The 20,928-nt window shown below is 42.2% G+C and overlaps 1 protein-coding gene across 3 annotated transcripts in view; it reads left to right on the top strand.

The window, feature by feature from the left end:
• Positions 1-20,928, top strand: part of LOC141052850 (serpin B6-like) — an 81,402-nt gene that overhangs the window by 52,751 nt on the left and 7,723 nt on the right. For all 3 annotated transcript variants that reach the window (XM_073550154.1, XM_073550153.1, XM_073550155.1), the window contains exons 2-6: positions 1,715-1,892; positions 4,789-4,926; positions 5,654-5,771; positions 12,889-13,031; positions 19,398-19,565. In XM_073550154.1, coding sequence (XP_073406255.1) covers positions 1,725-1,892; positions 4,789-4,926; positions 5,654-5,771; positions 12,889-13,031; positions 19,398-19,565 — 735 coding nt within the window. In that variant the 5' untranslated portion in view covers positions 1,715-1,724. The remainder of the gene's footprint in view (positions 1-1,714; positions 1,893-4,788; positions 4,927-5,653; positions 5,772-12,888; positions 13,032-19,397; positions 19,566-20,928) is intronic.

The raw sequence follows: 20,928 nt of genomic DNA, 5'->3' as shown, positions 1-20,928 counted from the left end.
TGGTCTGATGAGTCTCGATTTCTGCTGCGACATTCGGATGGTAGGGTCAGAATTTGGCGTAAACAACATGAAAGCATGGATCCATCCTGCCTTGTATCAACGGTTCAGGCTGGTGGTGGTGGTGTCATGGTGTGGGGAATTTTTTCTGGGCACTCTTTGGGCCCCTTGGTACCAATTGAGCATCGTTGCAACGCCACAGCCTACCTGAGTATTGTTGCTGACCATGTCCATCCCTTTATGACCACAATGTACCCAACATCTGATGGCTACTTTCAGCAGGATAATGCGCCATGTCATAAAGCTCGAATCATCTAAGATTGGTTTCTTGAACATGACAATGAGTTTACTGTACTCAAATGGCCTCCTCAGTCACCAGATCTCAATCCAATAGAGCATCTTTGGGATGTGGTGGAACGGGAGATTCGCATCAGGGATGTGCAGCCGACAAATCTGCGCCAACTGTGTGATGCCATCATGTCAATATGGTCCAAAATCTCTGAGGAATGCTTCCAGCACCTTGTTGAATCTCTGCCACGAAGAATTGAGGCAGTTCTGAAGGCAAAAGGGGGTCCAACCCCTTACTAGCATGGTGTACCTAATAAAGTGGCCAGTGAGTGTGTATATGTATATATATATATATATATATATATCCACTCTGTGTGCTTGGATACTGAAATGATCCGTCATCAGGGGGCAGAGGCCACGGTTACTGACACAGCCTTTGTCCCCGCCGTGAAATTAGTGACGTCTGTTTCAGAGGCAGGTTTAGTCCCTGCTGTACTGAACATGTCGGTGTTAAATCCGTATACTCGGTACGAGCTCTCTTCTTGCTGTGTAATTTTCTTCTCATAGACTAGTGACTGTGCACTCCCTCACCTGCTCTGATGAGAAGTGACAAGCCGACAGAGTGCACTGTCAGTATGCATAGTAAGGAGATCAGATTACCTGATGAGAAGAAACCAGCCCCGCCCCCGAAACCAACGTCACTTTCGGTTTAGGGCTGGTTTCTGTTCTTCCTGCTTGCCAGCGGTTTCGGGACAATGGCACCGGAAATGGCACAGCTGCAGAATGAGATCTCTGTTTAATGATGAGGTGAAATCTCATTCAGCACATGTGCCGCCTCCCAGTGCCATTTTCCTGAAGACCGCCGGAGGTCGATTTTGAGCGTGTGCCAGCGCCATTTTCATGAAGACTACCATAACTTGAATCTGCAAGAGCACCGCCTACAGCTAGGACGGCGCCAAAGATCCTATCCACAGTCCCACCCACAAGTCCCGCCCTGCAGGACAAATAGATGAGGAAACCGAAATGTATCATGTTGATTTAATGAAAACCAGGCTGCAAATTTTTGCACTAAAAGTATGTAGAAAATCAGTATGACAGCGCCATTCTGCCCATACCTTTAGTTTAACATGGACATTCCTTCTGACAGGTTCTCTTTAAGAAAGGAGGAGACAAACTACTAAGTAAAAAAGTAGGACAACCTATAACATACATTATAACCTAACTTTTACAAGTTAATATTTCCACAACAGAAATGAGACAAAAAAATATATTTTTTTTTTACTCCACTCTGCAGTGACTATTCTATGATATGACCAGTTTAACATGTTCAAACTGGTGAGAGGTCCTGTTTAATAATATCCCCTCTACAGTGGTATTCCTTTTGTTGGATGCATATTAATTACCCTTGATTTCTCTCTTAATCTTGCAGGCTCTGAACAATGGATTCTCTCAGTGCAGCCAATGGCAACTTTGCTATTAATATGTTCAAGAAGCTTACAGAAAGCAACAACAAATGCAACTTGTTCTTCTCACCAATAAGCATCTCCTCTGCTCTAGCAATGATTCATCTAGGCGCTAAAGCAAATACGGCCTCCCAAATGTCAAAGGTGTGAGCTACATTTTCAATGTCTGAGATATATCTGTAGTCAGATTGTGATTTCTGACTTAAATTTTTATGTATTTATTGTTTAAAACCATTATGGTACAATTGTTCACTATTGCCAAGAGGGTTGGCTTTGCTTTTTATTTTTTATTTTTTTGTTAGCAAAGTCAAAAAGAGCATTAGATTGAAACTGTCATCTGTTCACTTCAGAGTGTGGGTGTTCCTTATAAGGTTTCCATCAAAGTTTCTAATATTCTATTCTAATTTCCGGGAGTACAAAATAAATTGTCTTCCGTTGTCCCATTGTCCTCTCAGTGCTCTGCATTTTATTATACTCTGGCTGTCAGTTCTACATCCAATTACATGCTATTTTTCACTAAATCCTCCTCCACCATTTACTTTCTTTTACATTTTTAGCTGTAATATCAGAGATCACTATTCGCCCTCATCCCCGAACCCTAGAGTGGTTCAAATGAGACCTTCTCTGCGAGGTCCTATAGCAGTAGCTATGTATGCTACTGTGGTAGTTACACCTTTTGGGATATTATTATTATTATCATTATTTAGAGCACCATTGATTCCACGGTGTTGTACATGAGAATGGATTACATACAAGTATAAATTACAGTCAAGAAACTAACATTGACAGACTGTTACAGAAAGAAGAGGGCCCTGTCCTTGTGGGCTTACAGACTACAGGGTAATGGGGGAGGGAGACAGTAGGTTGGGGGTGTGGCAGCAGGTCCGGTGTTGGTGAGGTGGGTTATTGCAGGCTGTAAGCTTTCTTGAAGAGATGCATTTTCAAGTTCTGTCTGAAAGTTCCAAATGTGGTGGATTATCAGACATGTTGAGGCACATAGTTTCACAGGATGGAGGATACTCTGAAGACGATTTGGAGGCGATTGGGTGAAAAACGTGTAAGTGTTGAAGTGGGCTGGAGGCTAGAAGATGTCAAGAGATAAGTTCAGAGATATGTAACATAGTAACATAGTTATTTTAATGTTGAAGGGAGACTTTAAGTCCATCTAGTTCAACCCATATCCTGTCCTAACCTGCCCTAACATGTTGATCCAGAGGAAGAAAAAAAAAAACCCATGTGGCAAACAGTAGGCTTCACATTGGGGAAAAAAATTCCTTCCCGACTCCACATAGGGCAATCAGACTAGCTCCCTGGATCAACGCAATATTAAGGAAACTAGAGTATATACCCTGTAATATTATACTGTTCAAGAAAGGCATCCAGGCCCTTCTTAAATTTTAGTAGGGAATCACTCATTACAACATCATATGGCAGAGAGTTCCATAGTCTCACTGCTCTTACAGTAAAGAATCCGCGTCTGTGAGTATGCTTAAACCTTTTTTCCTCCAGACGTAGAGGATGCCCCCTTGTCCCCATCACAGGTCTAAGAGTAAAAAGATCATTAGAAAGGTCTTTGTACTGTCCCCGCATATATTTAGGCTAAGTGCACACGTACCGGAACTCTTGCGGAAATTACCACGAGAATTCCGGAATTCCATTCCGCGGGAAAATCGCATTTTAAATTCCCGCGATTTTCCCGCGGAAAAACTAGCATTTTGCAAGCGTAATTAGCTTGCTAAATGCTAGCATTTTCCAAGCGATCTGTAGCATCGCTTGGAGAACTGATTGACAGGTTGGTCACACTCTTCAAACATAGTGTTTGACGAGTGTGACCAACTTTTTACTACTGAGGCCGCCTATGCAGCATCAGTAGTAAAAGATAAAATGCAAAAAAAAAATAAAAAATGGTGTTATTCTTACCTTCCGACGTCCCGCGCAGCCGTTCCCAGTAATCCTTTGCGAAAATGCCCGCGATGTCTCTCGGTAATTCGCGATGACGTCGCGCGAATGACCGCGAGACTTCGCGATCCCGCGAGAAAGGATGCCATCGCTGGCATTTTCGCAAAGGATTACTGGGAACGAGAGCGTGGAGAGAGGCGGGAAGGCTGCGCGGGACGCCGGAAGGTAAGAATAACAATATTTTTTAGTTTAAATTCTATTTTTTACAGGGATATGGTACCCAAAGCCCGGAGGACAGTCTCCTCTCCTCCGGACCGTGGGTACCAACCGCAATTGTTCTGCTTACTTTCCGCATGGTGTGCACAGCCACATGCGGGAAGTAAGCGGAACAATGCATTCCTATGGGTGTGGGATCGACGCGATTCCGCAAAATTAATGAGCATGCTGCGTTTTTTACCACAAGACAGATTTCATCAACCAAGGTATCATTTTATTCAGAATACTGGCGCCGACCTGACACTGTCTGTAATAATAATAATAATCTTTATTTTTATATAGCGCTAACATATTCCGCAGCGCTTTACAGTTTGCACACATTTTCATCACTGTCCCCGATGGGGCTCACAATCTAAATTCCCTATCAGTATGTCTTTGGAGTGTGGGAGGAAACCGGAGTGCCCGGAGGAAACCCACGCAAACACGGGGAGAACATACAAACTCCTTGCAGATGTTGTCCTTGGTGGGATTCGAACCCAGGACTCAAATCCCACCACAGCTCACCACTGAGCCACCGTGCTTCCCCTTACTGTGCACAATCCTGTTGACGGGTTCCCTTTAAAGAGCTGCACTAAAATATGATAAAAGTGGTGCCGAATTCATTTAAAGTACAGTCATTAGCAAAGCTAAACACTTAGGTCGTACATCATAATTCTGACCTGTTATTTTGTTGGATCCCCTTAGCTGTTTTATTGACTTCAGAGTTGACATGGAAGAAAAAGGTGGTGACCAGTGTTGCTTCGTGTAGTTACTGACAATTTGTCTGGAATTGATACCCATTAGATACACAAGAGTAGTGAGGTGGTAATAACTAGTGCAAGATATCTGCTTTGTAAATTACTCAATGTGAAATATTTTGTTCCAGGTGCTGCAGTTTGAAAAGGCAAAGGATGTCCATGCTACATTTGAAGCCCTGATAAGTGAAATCAACAAACCAGGCACAGATTATCTTCTAAGAACGGCTAACCGCCTGTATGGCGAAAAGTCCTTTTCATTTCTTGATGTAAGTAACATAGTTATTAAGGTTGACAGAAGACTTTAAGTCCTTCTAGTTCAACCCATATCCTATCTATCCTAACTTGCCCTAACACGTGAATTCTTCTTGTAAATTTGTACAAAACACAAATTATTTTAGCCCATCCAGGCCAGACCTGGGAAAACTTGTGGACCACATCCATCACTTGGTTTACCCATTGTGTGGCCAGACAGAATCAACTAATGGGCTAGAAACTGTGTCACAGCACCTGTGAAATTGGGGTAGCCTGGTGTCCGCAATTCGATTTCAACAGTGGTATATTAAGGTGCCTCTGGCTCCCTATTCTACCATTCACTGCTGGTGTGTCGGACTCAGCACTGGTCTAAGTGTGTCCTGGAAACATTCACTTAAAGATCATTCATGGACTAGCGACTGAAACAAATCGTATCATTAGTCGTCTGAATGTTCTGGTTGAAAGGCTAAATTTTCAGCTAATTCACTTAAATGTGGCCACCTTAAAAGTCATTATTTCTGTTTTTTATTTTTTTTTATTTCTTCCAAAGTTCTTGCAGAAAAAACTGAAGTTTGTAGTGTAAAGCCTCCACTTCTCACTTGGTACTAGAAACCTCCTAGCAGAGTAGTGATGTGAGAAATTCATGACAATATCTTCCTCCAAACAAACCTAATTTTGTGAAGCCTCCTGGTAATCTTGTTTGCAGACTGATGTAGCTAAGGTGCTATTTGCAATTTACAGGAATTCCTGAGATCTACTCAGAAACACTATCATGCGGATTTACAGTCTGTGGACTTTTCTACAAAGACAGAAGACTGCAGAAAGGAAATAAACTCCTGGGTTGAACAAAAGACAGAAGGTACTGACAGACACTACTTTATCAATCTATGCTATTCCCTCCAATGTAAAGAGGTTGTCCAATCTGGGAAAACGATGGCATGTCCTCAGACGAGACAGCCACATTTTTCTGCTTTTAAAGTAGGAAGGAAAGAAGAATCCCTTTGCTGCTATGTGTTTTTTTTCTATCTTTGAAAAGCATTAATTAAGTTTTTTTTTTGTTATTAAGGGACAAATGAATGGCGTAAATTGTCAGTGCATGACATGCGTTTTATGCACTATGTCAGACCTCTTATAATTACCGTATATACTCGTGTATAAGCCAGACCGTGTATAAGCCGACCCCCCCTAAATTTGCCACAAAAAAACTGGGAAAACTTATTGACTCGCGTATAATCCTAGGGTGGAAAATGCAGCAGCTACTGGTAAATTTCAAAAATAAAAATAGATACCAATTAAAGTAAAATTAATTGAGACATCATTAGGTTGAATGTTTTTGAATATCCATATGAATCAGGAGCCCCATATAATGCTCCATACGGTTCATGATGGCCCCATAAGATGCTCAATACAAAATACACCCCATATAATGCTGTACAAAGGTTAATAATGGCTCCATAAGATGCTCCATAGAATAATATGCCCCATATGCTGCCCCATAAAGGTTATGGCCTCATAAGATGTTCCATAGATTATGCCTCATATGCTGCCCCATAAAGGTTATGGCCCTATAAGATATTCTATATATGCTGCTCCATAAGATGCTCCATAGATCATGCCCCCATAAAATGCTCCATAGATCATGCCCCATAAGATGCTCCATAGATTATGCCCTCATATGCTGCCCCATAATTATGCCCCCATATGCTGCCCCATAGACTATGCCTCCATAAAATGCCCCATAGATTATGCCCCCATAAAATGCCCCATAGATTATGTCCCCATATGCAGCGCCATAGATTATGCCCTCATAAGATGCTCCATAGATTATGCCCCATAAGATGCTCCATAGTTTGTGCCCCCATATGTTGCTGCTGCCGCTGCAAATAAGAAAAGAAAATGACATACTCACCTCTCGTCGCTGGTGGTCTGCTGCCGGTGTCCTGAGCAGGCGGGGACAGGTTTCGGTGTCGCCGCTGGCTCAGGACCCCGGCACTGGCGATATTTACCGATCTGCGCTCAATGGCTGCACGTCGCTCTGTCTGCCGGGTCCCTCTGTCAGTGACGTTCAGGCAGAAGCGCCGGCTTGCACTTATACGTCACAGCGCCCTCTGACCTGAACATCGCAGATGAAAGGACAGAGCAGCGATGGACCGGGGACAGGTGAATATAGCTTATACTTACCCCCTCCTGGCGTGGTCTCTGCAGCCCCCCTGCTTCTCCCGGTCTCAGGCTCCTTCCTTCACCGGTCACGTGGTACCGCCCATTAAAGTCATAAATATGCCCATATTCATGACTTTAATGAGCGGTACCACGTGACCGCTGAAGGAAGGAGCCTGGGAGAAGCAGAGGGGCTGCAGAGACCGTGCTGGGGGGGTAAGTATGACCTGACACCCCCGCTCCGCCTCCTCCGCCGACCCCCGTTATATGACTCGCTTATAAGCCGAGAGGGGGACTTTCAGCCCAAAAAATGGGCTGAAAATCTCGGCTTATACGCGAGTATATACAGTAAGTATAAAATACATAACGCTTTATTTGTCAAAAATATCTCTAGAAGACAACGGACCTGAAGCCCTGTTAAGTGTAGCAGAATTGATTATCTGTTATGAACACCGGCCACGGGGCGGTGCTCATAGCAGATCAGCAATGACAACCACAGGGGTCTCCTCGGCACCCCGCGATCGTGTGACACCAGCACTGTTGGGCGGAGTTAGTAACTCCCATCCGGTTTGTGCTATTTAAATGCTGCTGTCAGAGATTGATAGTGGCATTTAACTTGTTGACAGCTGCGAGTGGATTGCAATTCCACCCACGGCTGTTGGCTGATCAGATCAGCTACCATGTGCCTGAAAACACGTGGGCTCAGCACCGGAGCCCGCAAAAAATGCCAGGGCACGACCTATGAGAGAGATAGAGAGAGAGATATATATATATATATATATATATATATATATATATATATATATATACACACACACGTCATAGGTCGTGAAGGGAGTTTGTCAGCAGATTTTTGCTGTGTAATCTAAGAGCAGCTTGATGCAGGGGCATAGACCTTAATTCCAGAGATGTCACTTTCTAACCTTTGTTTTGCTGTTTCAATAAAATCAGTGTTTTTCAGCAAGAAATTATCACTAGAGGACAAACTGGTCTCATGCCTCCTAGTACAACCCTGTTCCCAGCAGTGATTGCCAGTTTTGTTATATATAATGTACACAAAGTGTGCGGAGTTATACATAGCTCAGCATTTGAGCTGTTAGATCTGCAGCAGAGAAAAAGGATTCTATCACAACTGCTGCACTCAGTAAACTAGGCGATAAATCTCTGGAATCAGAGTCTCTGTCCCTACATCATGCTGCTGTCAGAGTATGTAGCAAAAATATGCTGATAAACTCATTTTAGTAATTTAAATTCAGGCCTTTCAGTATGGCCCATTGCCTCAGGTGTAAAAAGTCCATCCACAAACTTTACAAGCAAGAGGGAATGGGTCATTAGACGGAGCTTTCTAAATTCAAGCATGATACTGTAATAGGATGCCGCCATCGCAAGAAGTCAGCTTGTTAAATTTCTTCCCTCTTTAAAGATCAACTGTGTCTGAGTTTCTGTGGTTTCTAAATATTTTCACTTGTCAATTATACCAACCAAAAAGAACAAGTAAAGCTAAAGAGCGGGGTTGCTGAGGCACATAGTGCGTTTCTAACCCTAACTGCAGAGTCCCTAACCTCCCATGGTGTTCACATCGCCACAAAAACTGTGTACTGGGAGGCTTATAAGCCTTTACATCACCAAGCACATTGACAAACATCATAGTGTAAGGCACCTCGCCAGTACACTCTGGAACAGTGGAAATGTGCTCTGTGATGTGAGAAATCATGCTCCCTTATCTGGCAGTTTGATGGGTAAAGCTGGATTTGTCAAATGACTGGAGAACATTGTGTCTGACTGCATTGTGCCAATTGTAAAATTTGGTGCAGTAGAGATATGGCTATGGGGTTGTTTTTCAGGGGTTTGACTAAATATTTGAGTTCTCTTAGGGTGTTTTGAGACTTTGCAACTTGTTGTGGCCAGGAAATTTTTTTGCGCAAGTTAGTTCTCAAGGGCCTTTAGGGGGCCTATATATTTAAGACAACTCTCGTAGTATTCAAAATAGTGTATAAGAAGCAGACCCTTCAGGTGCATCACGTGCGCTTAGTCTATGTGGAATATTTAACCTTAGATGTTTCATTTACACAAGGAAACATAGCAGCAAAAGCCCTCCACAATATTTACCCAATTTCTCATGAGTACAGCAATTTCCTGAGTGTGGTCAAACACATCTGTTTTTGCACATACCGGAACAGAGCTCTGAAAGGATGGAGCACCATTTGACGTTCAGAGCAGACATTTTTCTGGATTAGTTTTTGGTTGCCATAGCACATTTACATCTTCTCTCAGGGTATTTTTAAAGGGGTGTAGTGACCATTTTCACCCCAACATTACCTGCAAGAAGTGAATGTTCAGCAGATGGCAAAAAATGACAATCCATTTCCTTTTTTGTCTTGTGGTATTAGTTGCTACTTTTGGCGCCAAATTCTTCAAAATTACGTATATACAGTGCCTTGTGAAAGTATTCGGCCCCCTGGAACTTTTCAACCTTTTCCCACATATCATGCTTCAAACATAAAGATACCAAATGTAAATTTTTGGTGAAGAATCAACAATAAGTGGGACACAATTGTGAAGTTGAGTGAAATTTATTGGTTATTTTAAATTTTTGTGGAAATTCAAGAACTGAAAAGTGGGGCGTGCAATATTATTCAGCCCCTTTACTTTCAGTGCAGCAAACTCACTCCAGAAGTTCATTGTGGATCTCTGAATGATCCAATGTTGTCCTAAATGACTATTGATGATGAATATAATCCACCTGTGTGTAATCAAGTCTCCGTATAAATGCACCTGCTCTGTGATAGTCTCAGGGTTCTGTTTGAAGCACAGAGTGCATCTTGAAGACCAAGAAACACATCAGCCACGTCCGTGATACTGTTGTGGAGAAGTTTAAAGCCGGATTTGGATACTAAATGATTTCCAAAACTTTAAACATCCCAAGGGGCACTGTGCAAGCGATCATATTGAAATGGAAGGAGTATCATACCACTGCAAATCTGCCAAGACCCGGCTGTCCCTCTAAACTTTCATCTCAAACAAGGAGAAGACTGATCAGAGATGCAGCCAACAGGCCCACGATCACTCTGGATGAACTGCAGAGATCTACAGCTGAGGTGGGACAGTCTGTCCATAGGACAACAATCAGTCGTACACTGCACAAATCTGGCCTTTATGGAAGAGTGGCAAGAAGAAAGCCATTTCTCAAAGATATCCATAAAAAGTGTTGTTTAAAGTTTGTAACAAGCCACCTGGGAGACACGCCAAACATGTGGAAGAAGGTGCTCTGGTCAGATGAAACCAAAATCGAACCTTTTGGCGACAATGCCAAATGATATGATTGGCATAAAGGCAACACACCTCATCACCCTGAACACACCATCCCCACTTTCAAATATGGTGGTGGCAGCATCATGGTTTGGGCCTGCTTTTCTTCAGCTGGGACAGGGAAGATGGTTAAAATTGATCGGAAGATGGATGGAGCCAAATACAGGACAATTCTTGAAGAAAACTGTTGGAGTCTGCAAAAGACCTGAGACTGGGATGGAGATTTGTCTTCCGACAAGACAATGATCCCAAACATAAAGCAAAATCTACAATGGAATGGTTCACAAATAAACGTATCCAGGTGTTAGAATAGCCAAGTCAAAGTCCAGACCTGGATCCAATCGAGTATCTGTGGAAAGAGCTGAAAACTGCTGTTCACAAACGATGTCTATCAATCCTCACTGAGCTCGAGCTGTTTGCCAAGGAAGAATGGGCAAGAATTTCAGTCTCTCGATGTACAAAACTGATCGAGACATACCCCAAGCGACTTGCAGCTGTAATCGCAGAACAAGGTGGCGCAACAAAGTATTAAGTTAAAGGGGACGAATAATATTGCACGCCCCACTTTTCAGTTTTTGAATTTCCACAAAAATTTAAAATAACCAATAAATTTCATTCAACTTCACAATTGTGTCCCACTTGTTGTTGATTCTTCACCAAAAATTTACATTTGGTATCTTTATGTCTGAAGCATGATATGTGGGAAAAGGTTAAAAAGTTCCAGGGGGCAAAATACTTTCGCAAGGCGCTGTAATTAATGAATTTGGCACAAAACTGTCTTTATTTTCTGTCTTGAACTGTTTTTACGACTTTTGGCACCAAAAGTTGCATGTTTTGTAAAATAAGACTGGAGTGGAGTTGTTCCAAATTTAGTTATTTTATTTTGTTGCAATTGATGAATCTGGTGAAAACATCTGGAATCACTAAACGCTTCCCACAAAGAGGGGAAAAACAGGGGAGCACATATAACCTTCATAAAAAGGCGCAAATAGAATAGTAGGGCGCCAACAAATGTCTCAAAACACACAAGATATGAAGAACAAACTAGAAGAAAAATAGAGCGTGATACGTCTTAACTGATAACACAATAAGATGCAGAAAAAGGAATCTGCTCGCCTGTTGATGTTTCACCTAAGGAACAAGATTCGCACTTATCAGCCGCTGCAAGACGCTGGTCCAAAAGGTTAGAATGGAATGGAGTCCGGGTAGCTTGGATGCGTTGCTTATGAATATAGTCAAAAGATCGATATATTTTGAAGAGCTGTATTGAGCAGGTTTCAGGTCAATGCGTTTCGAAGACATATACAGGACTTTATCAGGACAAAACCTACCTGGACTCTGTATCAAAACACACAAGAAAATAGATGAAAAACTGGCACAAAGGCAATGATGAATCTTAACGGTTTTATTTTCTGTTAACTGATCTGTATGAGGGCTTAATTTTAGCAGGATGACTAGTTTTTATTGGTTCTTTTTTCTGTCCTATATATCGCTTTTTATTCCATTTTCTTCTGTGACAAAGTGTGCTCATTTTATACAGTATTTTTCGGATTACAAGACGCTCCGGATTATAAGACTCATCCCAAAATTTGAGAAGAAACATAGGAATTCTTTTTTAAAAAAAATGGTGGTGCTTCTGATAATCCATGCGTCTTATTGTTTACCGAGGGTGGTGGCTGCGGTGAAGCAGGGTCGCTGCTGGGGGAGGCAGGAGTGGGGTGATGCTGCAGGACGCAGGCTGGGATAAGGGGGTGCTCCAATGTATGGCGCGCAGCTGCGGGTGTCTCCGGTGCTTAATCGGGGGATCTGCCGACATTTTGTGAAAGGCCAGAGCCCCCGCAGTTCCATGGTTTCCTATGCCGTGGACTCCGGGATAATGGCCACCGGGGACGGCGCATGCTCACATGGATATCTCGGCACCAAGATCTTGGGAACTGAGATCTCATCTCCCGAGATCTTGGTGCCGAGATCTCCATCTGCGCATGCGCCTCCCCCGGCGGCCATTTTCCTGGAGTCCACTGCTCTGGCCTTTCACAAAATGTCGGCAGAGCCCCCCCCCCGCAGCACCGGAGACACCCGCAGCACCACCGGACACCCCCTAATCCCAGCCTGCAGCCTGCAGCAACGGTACCGGTAACGTATGTCCGCGTTATAAGACACACCCCCATTTTCCCCAAAAAAATTTTTGGGGAAAAAGTGCATCTTATAATCCAAAAAATACGGTACTTTGTGACGTTACAAACCTGAAGATGCCAAATATGTTTTTTTTAATTTTATTCACAAAAATCAAATTCCTGCCCCTCACCCACAAAAAAGACATAACAGTTTGTGAGTTGCCTTATTGTAAGCCGTAATTGTTTGAGGGCTTTAAGACATGCAATTTTAGCTCTTTTTTTATCTATAAAGTTATGGCTCTAAGAATATGGTGGCAGATACTGAAGGACTAAAAAGAACTTGGGTTTTGAATATAGGACTGTGTTGCATTAATGATTTTGCGACTTTAATTTTAGGTAAAATACAGGACCTGTTGCCCAGTGGCAGCGTGGATTCCCTTACCAAGTTGGTGCTAGTCAATGCAATTTACTTCAAAGGAAACTGGGCAAACCAGTTTGACAAACAACGCACACATGAAATGCTCTTCAGGCTAAATAAGGTATGCACAAATGTGTATGTTTTTAATATTTATGCTTCTGCATAACCAAATACTATACCTCTAGGGAATATGGCACCAAAGATTGGAACATGTTCTTTAGCCTATCTGCCCAGAATACCTAATGAATTGTGCCGTTTGGTCAAAGGAAATTATATATAAAAAAAAAAACACATCAGACACATTTTATTAGTCCACTGTATTTTTTCCTTACACAAGGCTTTTAGTTTCTACACATAGACCATCACAATTTGATTTGATTTTTAACCCCTTCGCGTTGATTGCTGTACATGTGTGCTATCACTGTATGTAGCAGACTCAGGAGCTTTGTTTAACGCCGATGCAGGATGTGTTACATGCAACACCATCAACAACTAAAAAGTAACTGATGCTCCATTCATGTCGGTTTAATCTCCTAAATGCCACTGTCAAGCATGACAGCCTTCTCATCCCGCTCTTCTTAATTGTGGGATGTCGAATTATCGCTATGGCCACTTGGGACATTCTGAGGACCCCATGTCGGCCATGTGAGATTGCATGTTCAAGTTCCCTAAGGGGACTAGTTAAAAAGGTAAAAAATAGTGTGTATGCATTTTTGTGTGTATATGTATGTACAGTTGAAACTAGAAGTTTACATACACTATATAAAAAGACACATATGCATGTTTTTCTCAATATCTGACATGAAATCAGAATAAACCTTGCCTGTTTTAGGTCAATTAAGATTACCATAATTATTCATATTTGCCAAATGCCAGAATAATGAGAGAGAGAAAATGTTTTAAGGCATTTTTTTTTTTTTTACTTACTGCAAAGTCAAAAGTTTATATACATTTCATTAGTATTTGGTACCATTGCCCTTAAACTGAATGACTTGGGGCAAACGTTTGGGATATACTTCCACAAGCTTCTCACAATAGTTGGTCAGAATTTGGGCCCATTCGTCCTGACAAAACTGGTGTCACTGATCCAGGTTTGTAGGTCGCCGTGCTCGCACCTGCCTTTTCAGCTTTGCCCATAAATTTTCAATAAGATTAAGATAAGGGCATTGATAGCCACTCTAAATCCTTGACTTTGTTATCCTTAAGCCACTTTGTTACCATTTTGGCGGTATGATTCTAGTTATTGTCCATTTAACTTCCTGGCTGATGTCTTGAGATGTTGCTTCAGTATTGCCACATAATCTTCTTTTCTCATGATGCCATCTATTTTGTGAAGAGCACCAGTTCCTCCTGCAGCAAAACAACCCCACAGCATGATGCTGCCACCACCGTGTTTCATAGTTGGGATGGGCTTCCAAGCTTCTCCCTTTTTCCTCCAAACATGACGATGATCATTATGTCCAAAAAGTAAAATTTTAGTGTCATCAGACCACAGGACATGTCTCCAAAAATTAAGGTCTTTCTTCCTGTGTGCATTTGCAAACATTAATCTGTATTTTTTGTGTTTCTTTTGGAGTAATGGCTTCTTCCTGGAAGAGTGGCCTTTCAGCCCATATTGTCACAGTACTTGTTTCACTGTGGATTTTGACACAATCTTACCAGCTTCCTCTACCATCTTCACAAGGTCTTTTGCTTTTGTCCTTGGGTTGATATGCACATGTTGGACCAAATCACGTTCATCTCAGGGACACAGAACCCGTCTCATTCCTAAGCGGTATGATGGCTGGACATTCCCATTTTGCTTGCACTTGCATATAATTGCTTGTACAGAGGTACAATTCACCTTCAGGTATCTTGAAATTGTACCCAAGGATGAGTCAGACTTGTGCAAGTCCACAATTCTCTTCCTGATATCTTGGCTGGTTTCTTTAGACTTTCCCATGATGCCACACAAAGAAGCAGTATGTTTCAGGTGTGCATTAAAATAAATCCACAGGTGTGTCTCTAACTCAAATGTTGGCAAAAAAGAAGCTTCAAAACACATGACATCATCATATGGGCAGTCCAGAATAGTGTAAAGGTATATTAAACTTAGTTTATTTTAACTTTGCAGTAAGTAATAAAATGCCTTAAAACATTTCTCTCTGTCTCATTATTCTGGCATTTGGCAAATATTCATAATTATGGTAATCCTAATTCACCTAAAACGGGAAAAGTTTATTCTGAATTCAGCACATTTTATTGTGCTGAAAACACCCCCTCGAATCATTGTCCAGAAAGCCGGAGGGGGAGCAGCGGCAAGAGCTGGCGGTTGTGGCACAGTGACAGCTGCAGCCGCCGGCTTCAAGAAGACATCATACTCGCCCTCCTCTCTCTGTCCCTGTATCTCTGTCGCGGCAGCCCTTCCCCTGTGCTGAGCGGTCACTTGGTACCGCTCATTTAGGTAATGAATATGCACGCGTCTCCACTCCCATAGGCGTGGATCGCATATTCATTACCCTAATGAGTGGTACCACGTGACCGCTGAGCACAGGAAGAACTGTGGGCACTGGGACAATGGAGATGCAGGGACGGCGGGAGGTGGTGAGCCATGCGGGACTGGGGAGCCACACATAGCAGGACAAAATGGGGGAGCCACATATCAGGACAGAGATAAGGGGACAATGCATACCCAGCTTATACTCAAGTCTATAAGCTTACCCAGTTTTTCGCGGCAAACTTAGGTGCATCAGCCTTTACTCGGGTCGGCTGTAGTTTTGCTGCATGTGTAATTGCCTGAGCTAATAAAATGTAAAAATGTTAATCGCATAAAGTGTAACGCAAAATGCAAAAAGATATCAAACCACCAGGATTGTTTCTTTATTTTTTTGGTTGCTGCAAGCCTGCAACTCCCTCCAAAAAAAAAATGCAACAAAAATGTTGTTTGTACCGTTAAATGAAATTATTAAAATCATCAGCTCAATACACCTAAACAAGCTCTCATAGAGATCCAGTGATTAAAAAAAAAAGTTATGGGACTTCGAAAAATGTGACACAAACCAATTGCTTTTTTATTTTTACAAAGGTCAGATATTTTTTAACCAATAAACTACAAGAAATAGAAAAATAACCATTGGTATCTCTATAATTGTACTGACCAGAAAAATCATGTTGGCAGATCATTCTTACCGATCAATGAATGCCATAAAAACAAAACCCAAAAAATAATCGGAGTGCGTTTTTGGTTTTTTTTTTCCCATTACTTTTCAGCACATTATATAGTAAAATGAATGGTGACATTTACAGCTGCACTTCGTCATGCACAAAACAAGTCCCTTCCACAATTATAGGTGCAAAAGGCATTTCCAGTGGATGTTAATTTGTATTTTTTTCTCCTTGCACTGAATTAAACCATGCCACATTTGTGCTGAGCCTTTTAAACCAAGGAGAACGTTATACAATTAAGTTTTTTTTTTTTCGTGTTTTTTTTCTGCAAATTACCGGTCATGTGTTTTCGCAATTAAAGGGCATGCTGTAGACTCTCAGATTCAAAGTATGCTTTTACTCTCAAGCTTCCTCGTGGAAATGCTGCCAGTTTATTTTGTTGTATTGAAAATGGTGAAAAAAAACCTTTCAAAAATCTTAATTTAGAATGTGCCCTCCTTTTAACCCAAGAACAATTCAGTTGTTTTATCCTCTTAGATTAGATTTGGTGCTCCTTGGTAAACATTTAGAGTGGACTTCAGATCAAAATAGAATTTGCTCACACTCCAAAGTTCTAGTTCCTTTACTTAAAAATAAGACTATCTTCAGTCATCCTTAACTTATTGTTAACCTTTTTATCACCTACACACTGGATATGTGATAACTTGTTGATCAGCCGAGTTCCAATCGCTGGGATCCACGCCAATCGCCAGAAGTGAGAACTTTCATCCCACTTAGGCTAAGCTCGCACTTGCAAACGGCTGGTCAGCGTAGGCCTGAGTACTCCCTCCCTTAAGGTCCGCCTACTTCAACAAGCGTCCGTACCTATCTTTAACTTTGGGTACGCAGGGACATGCGTTGTATGCGGATGCGTCTGCATGCGGCGTTTTGATGTGCCCGCCGACCACACAGGAACGTAACATTTGCATTCCCGTGCGGTCGGCGGGCACGTCAAAATGCCGCATACAACGCATGTCCCTGCGTACCCAATGTTAAAGATAGGTACGCAGGACGCATGCAGAAGTGGGCTGCGCTTAAGGGAGGAAGTACGCAGACCAGCTGTATGCAAGTGTGAACTTAGCCTTAGTGGCTGTGCTCTTGCTCGACCTCCACTTCAGTAATTCCCCTATGTGGTTCCCAAGCGCTTCACTCTGCTTTTTCCGCCAAATTTCATAGATAATGAAATTGATTGACAGTCAGACGTCCAACTTGCTCCATTTTGTAACGGGAATAATAAAAATCCTCTCTCTGTTTATCAGTGTGTGTCCTAGTGGATGGAAACCCAGAAATCAGCAAATTATCACCTATCCTGTAGATGGGTAATACAGTGCCTTGCGAAATTATTCGGCCCCCTGGAACTTTTCAACCTTTTCCCACATATCATGCTTCAAACATAAAGATACCAAATGTAAATTTTTGGTGAAGAATCAACAACAAGTGGAACACAATTGTGAAGTTGAATGAAATTTATTGGTTATTTTAAATTTTTGTGGAAATTCAAAAACTGAAAAGTGGGGCGGGTAATATTATTCGGCCCCTTTACTTTCAGTGCAGGAAACTCTCTTCACAAGTTCATTGTGGATCTCTGAATTATCCAATGTTGTCCTAAATTTCTAATGATGATAAATATAATCCACCTGTGTGTAGTCAAGTCTCCGTATAAATGCACCTGCTCTGTGATAGTCTCAGAGTTCTGTTTGAAGCACAGAGAGCATCATGAAGACCAAATAACACAACAGGCAGGTCCATGATACTGTTGTGGAGAAGTTTAAAGCCGGATTTGGATACAAAATTATTTCCAAAACTTTAAACATCCCAAGGAGCACTGTGCAAGCGATCATATTGAAATGGAAGGAGTATAATGCCACTGCAAATCTACCAAGACCTGACCATCCCTCTAAACTTTCATCTCAAACAAGGAGAAGACTGATCAGAGATGCAGCCAAGAGGCCCATGATCACTCTGAATGAACTGCAGAGATCTGCAGCTGAGGTGGGACAGTCTGTCCATAGGACAACAATCAGTCATACACTGCACAAATCTGCCCTTTATGGAAGAGTGGCAAGAAGAAAGCCATTTCTCAAAGATATCCATAAAAAGTGTTGTTTAAAGTTTGCAACAAGCCACCTGGGGGAGACACCAAACATGTGGAAGAAGGTGCTCTGGTCAGATGAAACCAAAATCGAACTTTTTGGCAACAATGCTAAACGATATGTTTGGCATAAAGGCAACACAGCTCATCACCCTGAATACACCATCCCCACTGTCAAACATGGTGGTGGCAGCATCATGGCTTGGGCCTGCTTTTCTTCAGCAGGGATAGGGAAGATGGTTAAAATTGATGGGAAGATGGATGGGGCCAAATACAGGACCATTCTTGAAGAAAACCTGTTGGAGTCTGCAAAAGACCTGAGACTGCAACAGAGATTTGTCTTCCAATAAGAAAATGATCCCAAACATAAAGCAAAATCTACAATGGAATGGTTCAAAAATAAACGTATCCAGGTGTTAGAATGGCCAAGTCAAAGTCCAGACCTGAATCCAATCGAGAATCTGTGGAAAGAGCTGAAAACTGCTGTTCACAAACGATCTCCATCAAACCTCACTGAGCTTGAGCTGTTTGCCAAGGAAGAATAGGCAAGAATTTCAGTCTCTCAATGTACAAAACTGATAGAGACATACCCCAAGCGACTTGCAGCTGTGATCGCAGCAAAAGGTTGCGCAACAAAATATTAAGTTAAAGGGGCCAAATAATATTGCACTTCCCACCTTTTCAGTTTTTGAATTTCCACAAAAATTTAAAATAACCTATAAATTTCGTTCAATTTCACCATTGTGTTCCACTTGTTGTTGATTCTTCACCAAAAATTTACATTTGGTATCTTTATGTTTGAATCATTATATGTGGGAAAAGGTTGAAAAGTTCCAGGGGGTCGAATACTTTCGCAAGGCACTGTAGCTTGTTTTCAATGGACAACCTCTTTAAGGAGACTAATCAAGTAGGTAGAAGGAAAGCAATGGATTTGGAGCTGTGTCACCAAGAAATGGCACCTTGACCTGTTTAAAGACAGTTTACAAAATGAATAAGCCCAACATTCTTGACTTACTAAATAAAAACACCATGAATGATAGGTGCACTTTATAGTCTGCAAAAGCTTGATTCATTTCTCTTGACATGAAAAGACAAAATGAATCACACAGAAGCCTCGTGTGTTTTTACCTTAAATGGTATTCTGTTATATCTTTCTGCAGTTGTACAAACATAACTCTTTGAGCATTAATCAAAATGTGTTGTCTTATTCAGAATGAAACCAAATCAGTGCAGATGATGTACAAAAAGGCCAAGTATCCAATGACTTATGTTGGGGAATTGTTCACCAAGGTCCTTGAGTTACCGTATGTTAATAATGAATTGAGTATGATCATAATGCTTCCTGATGACATTCAAGATGGGACTACAGGACTAGAGCAGGTAAAGAACTTTTCACTATAAGTCAATAGTCATTCTGCATTGATCTTAGTAAAATCTCAGGGATAACAGTTCTTCCTCTGCATGTATTGACTATTAAGAATCGGGTGCACTATTTTTCCTTGCGGAGATAGCCAGCTGACATAGGGAGTCTTTTAGGTTAGGCAATGTGCCTTGGGGGGGAAAAAGCACATTTAACTTTCCTCCAGAAGAAAGAACTGTATTTTGCTAACTATAAGACACACTTTTTTCCCCAAAAGATTTAGGAGGAAAATGTGAGTACATCTTATAGTCTGAATGTATCTTACGGAGGGCCGTGGAGCAGGGTTACAAGAGGCAGGGGTCGCTCCTGCATGAAGCCACCGGTGGCTGCAGGAGTGGGATGATGCTGCGAGCACCGGGCTGGGAGTAGGGGGTTTTCCTGACAGTGCGAGGCTGCAGACCTGAGTTTGAAGAAAATGTTGGATGTGAGGCATGCCTCAATGCCGACATTTTCTTGAAACCCGGGGTCAGCAGCCTAACACCGTAAAGACACCACCTCCTCCCAGCCCGGTGCCCGTAGCATCGTCCCACTCCTGCAGCAGCGATCCTGGCTCCTGTGACCCCCCCCCCACTCTGCCACTGCCCACCCTCCTTTTCCCTGTAAGCTACTGTAAATTCAGACTATGAGACGGAGCCCAATTTTATTCAAAGTTTTTATTTTCCTCCCCAAAATTTAGGGTGCGTCTTATGGTCCTGTGCATCTTATAGTCCGCAAAATACTTTAAAGGGAATCAGTCACCACTTTTTTCGCACATCAAAGAAAAATAGGATTGGATTCAGTGTCAACTATGCATTCTACCAGTACTTTTTATACCCTTTGACTCCCTGCCTTTGATCAATAAATACCTTTTATATTCCTCCTGCCGTGTATGTAAATCTTCTCGGTCTGGTCTGATGGGTGGGCTTATACCCCCCCCCCCCCCCCCCCCGGTTTGCTCTACGCATTTATTTGGTGTAATTCCTGCGTTCAAGTAGATTTAGAGCGCGTGCGCATTCAAATGTCCTCCCGCGCGTGCGCAGTATGCTTGTGGGCAAAGCATAAAATCATTATTGCGCATGCGCCGGCATACGCCATTACTTTCTATGGCCCGGAAGTATTGCGATACAACTCTGCATTCCCTCAAAAACTGTCAATGAAAGAAACTAAAGTCAAGCAGAATGTTTCCTAAGAAAGAGATGATGCCAAAATTGTCTGGCAGGACTCTAGCCACCCTCTCTGTCCTTGGGTGATCCTAGTTTACATTGTTTAGTAGAAATGCCTTGTGGCCAAACAAGTGACCATGAGTGACCAGCTTCATTTACTGTCCTTTTGCTGTCCCAGTTT

The sequence above is a fragment of the Dendrobates tinctorius genome, unplaced genomic scaffold (assembly GCF_039654945.1).
Source record: "Dendrobates tinctorius isolate UK_male_01 unplaced genomic scaffold, ASM3965494v1 ptg000163l, whole genome shotgun sequence".
NCBI classification, from domain to species: Eukaryota; Metazoa; Chordata; class Amphibia; order Anura; family Dendrobatidae; genus Dendrobates; species Dendrobates tinctorius.
This window is presented reverse-complemented; position numbering and strand designations above follow the sequence as displayed.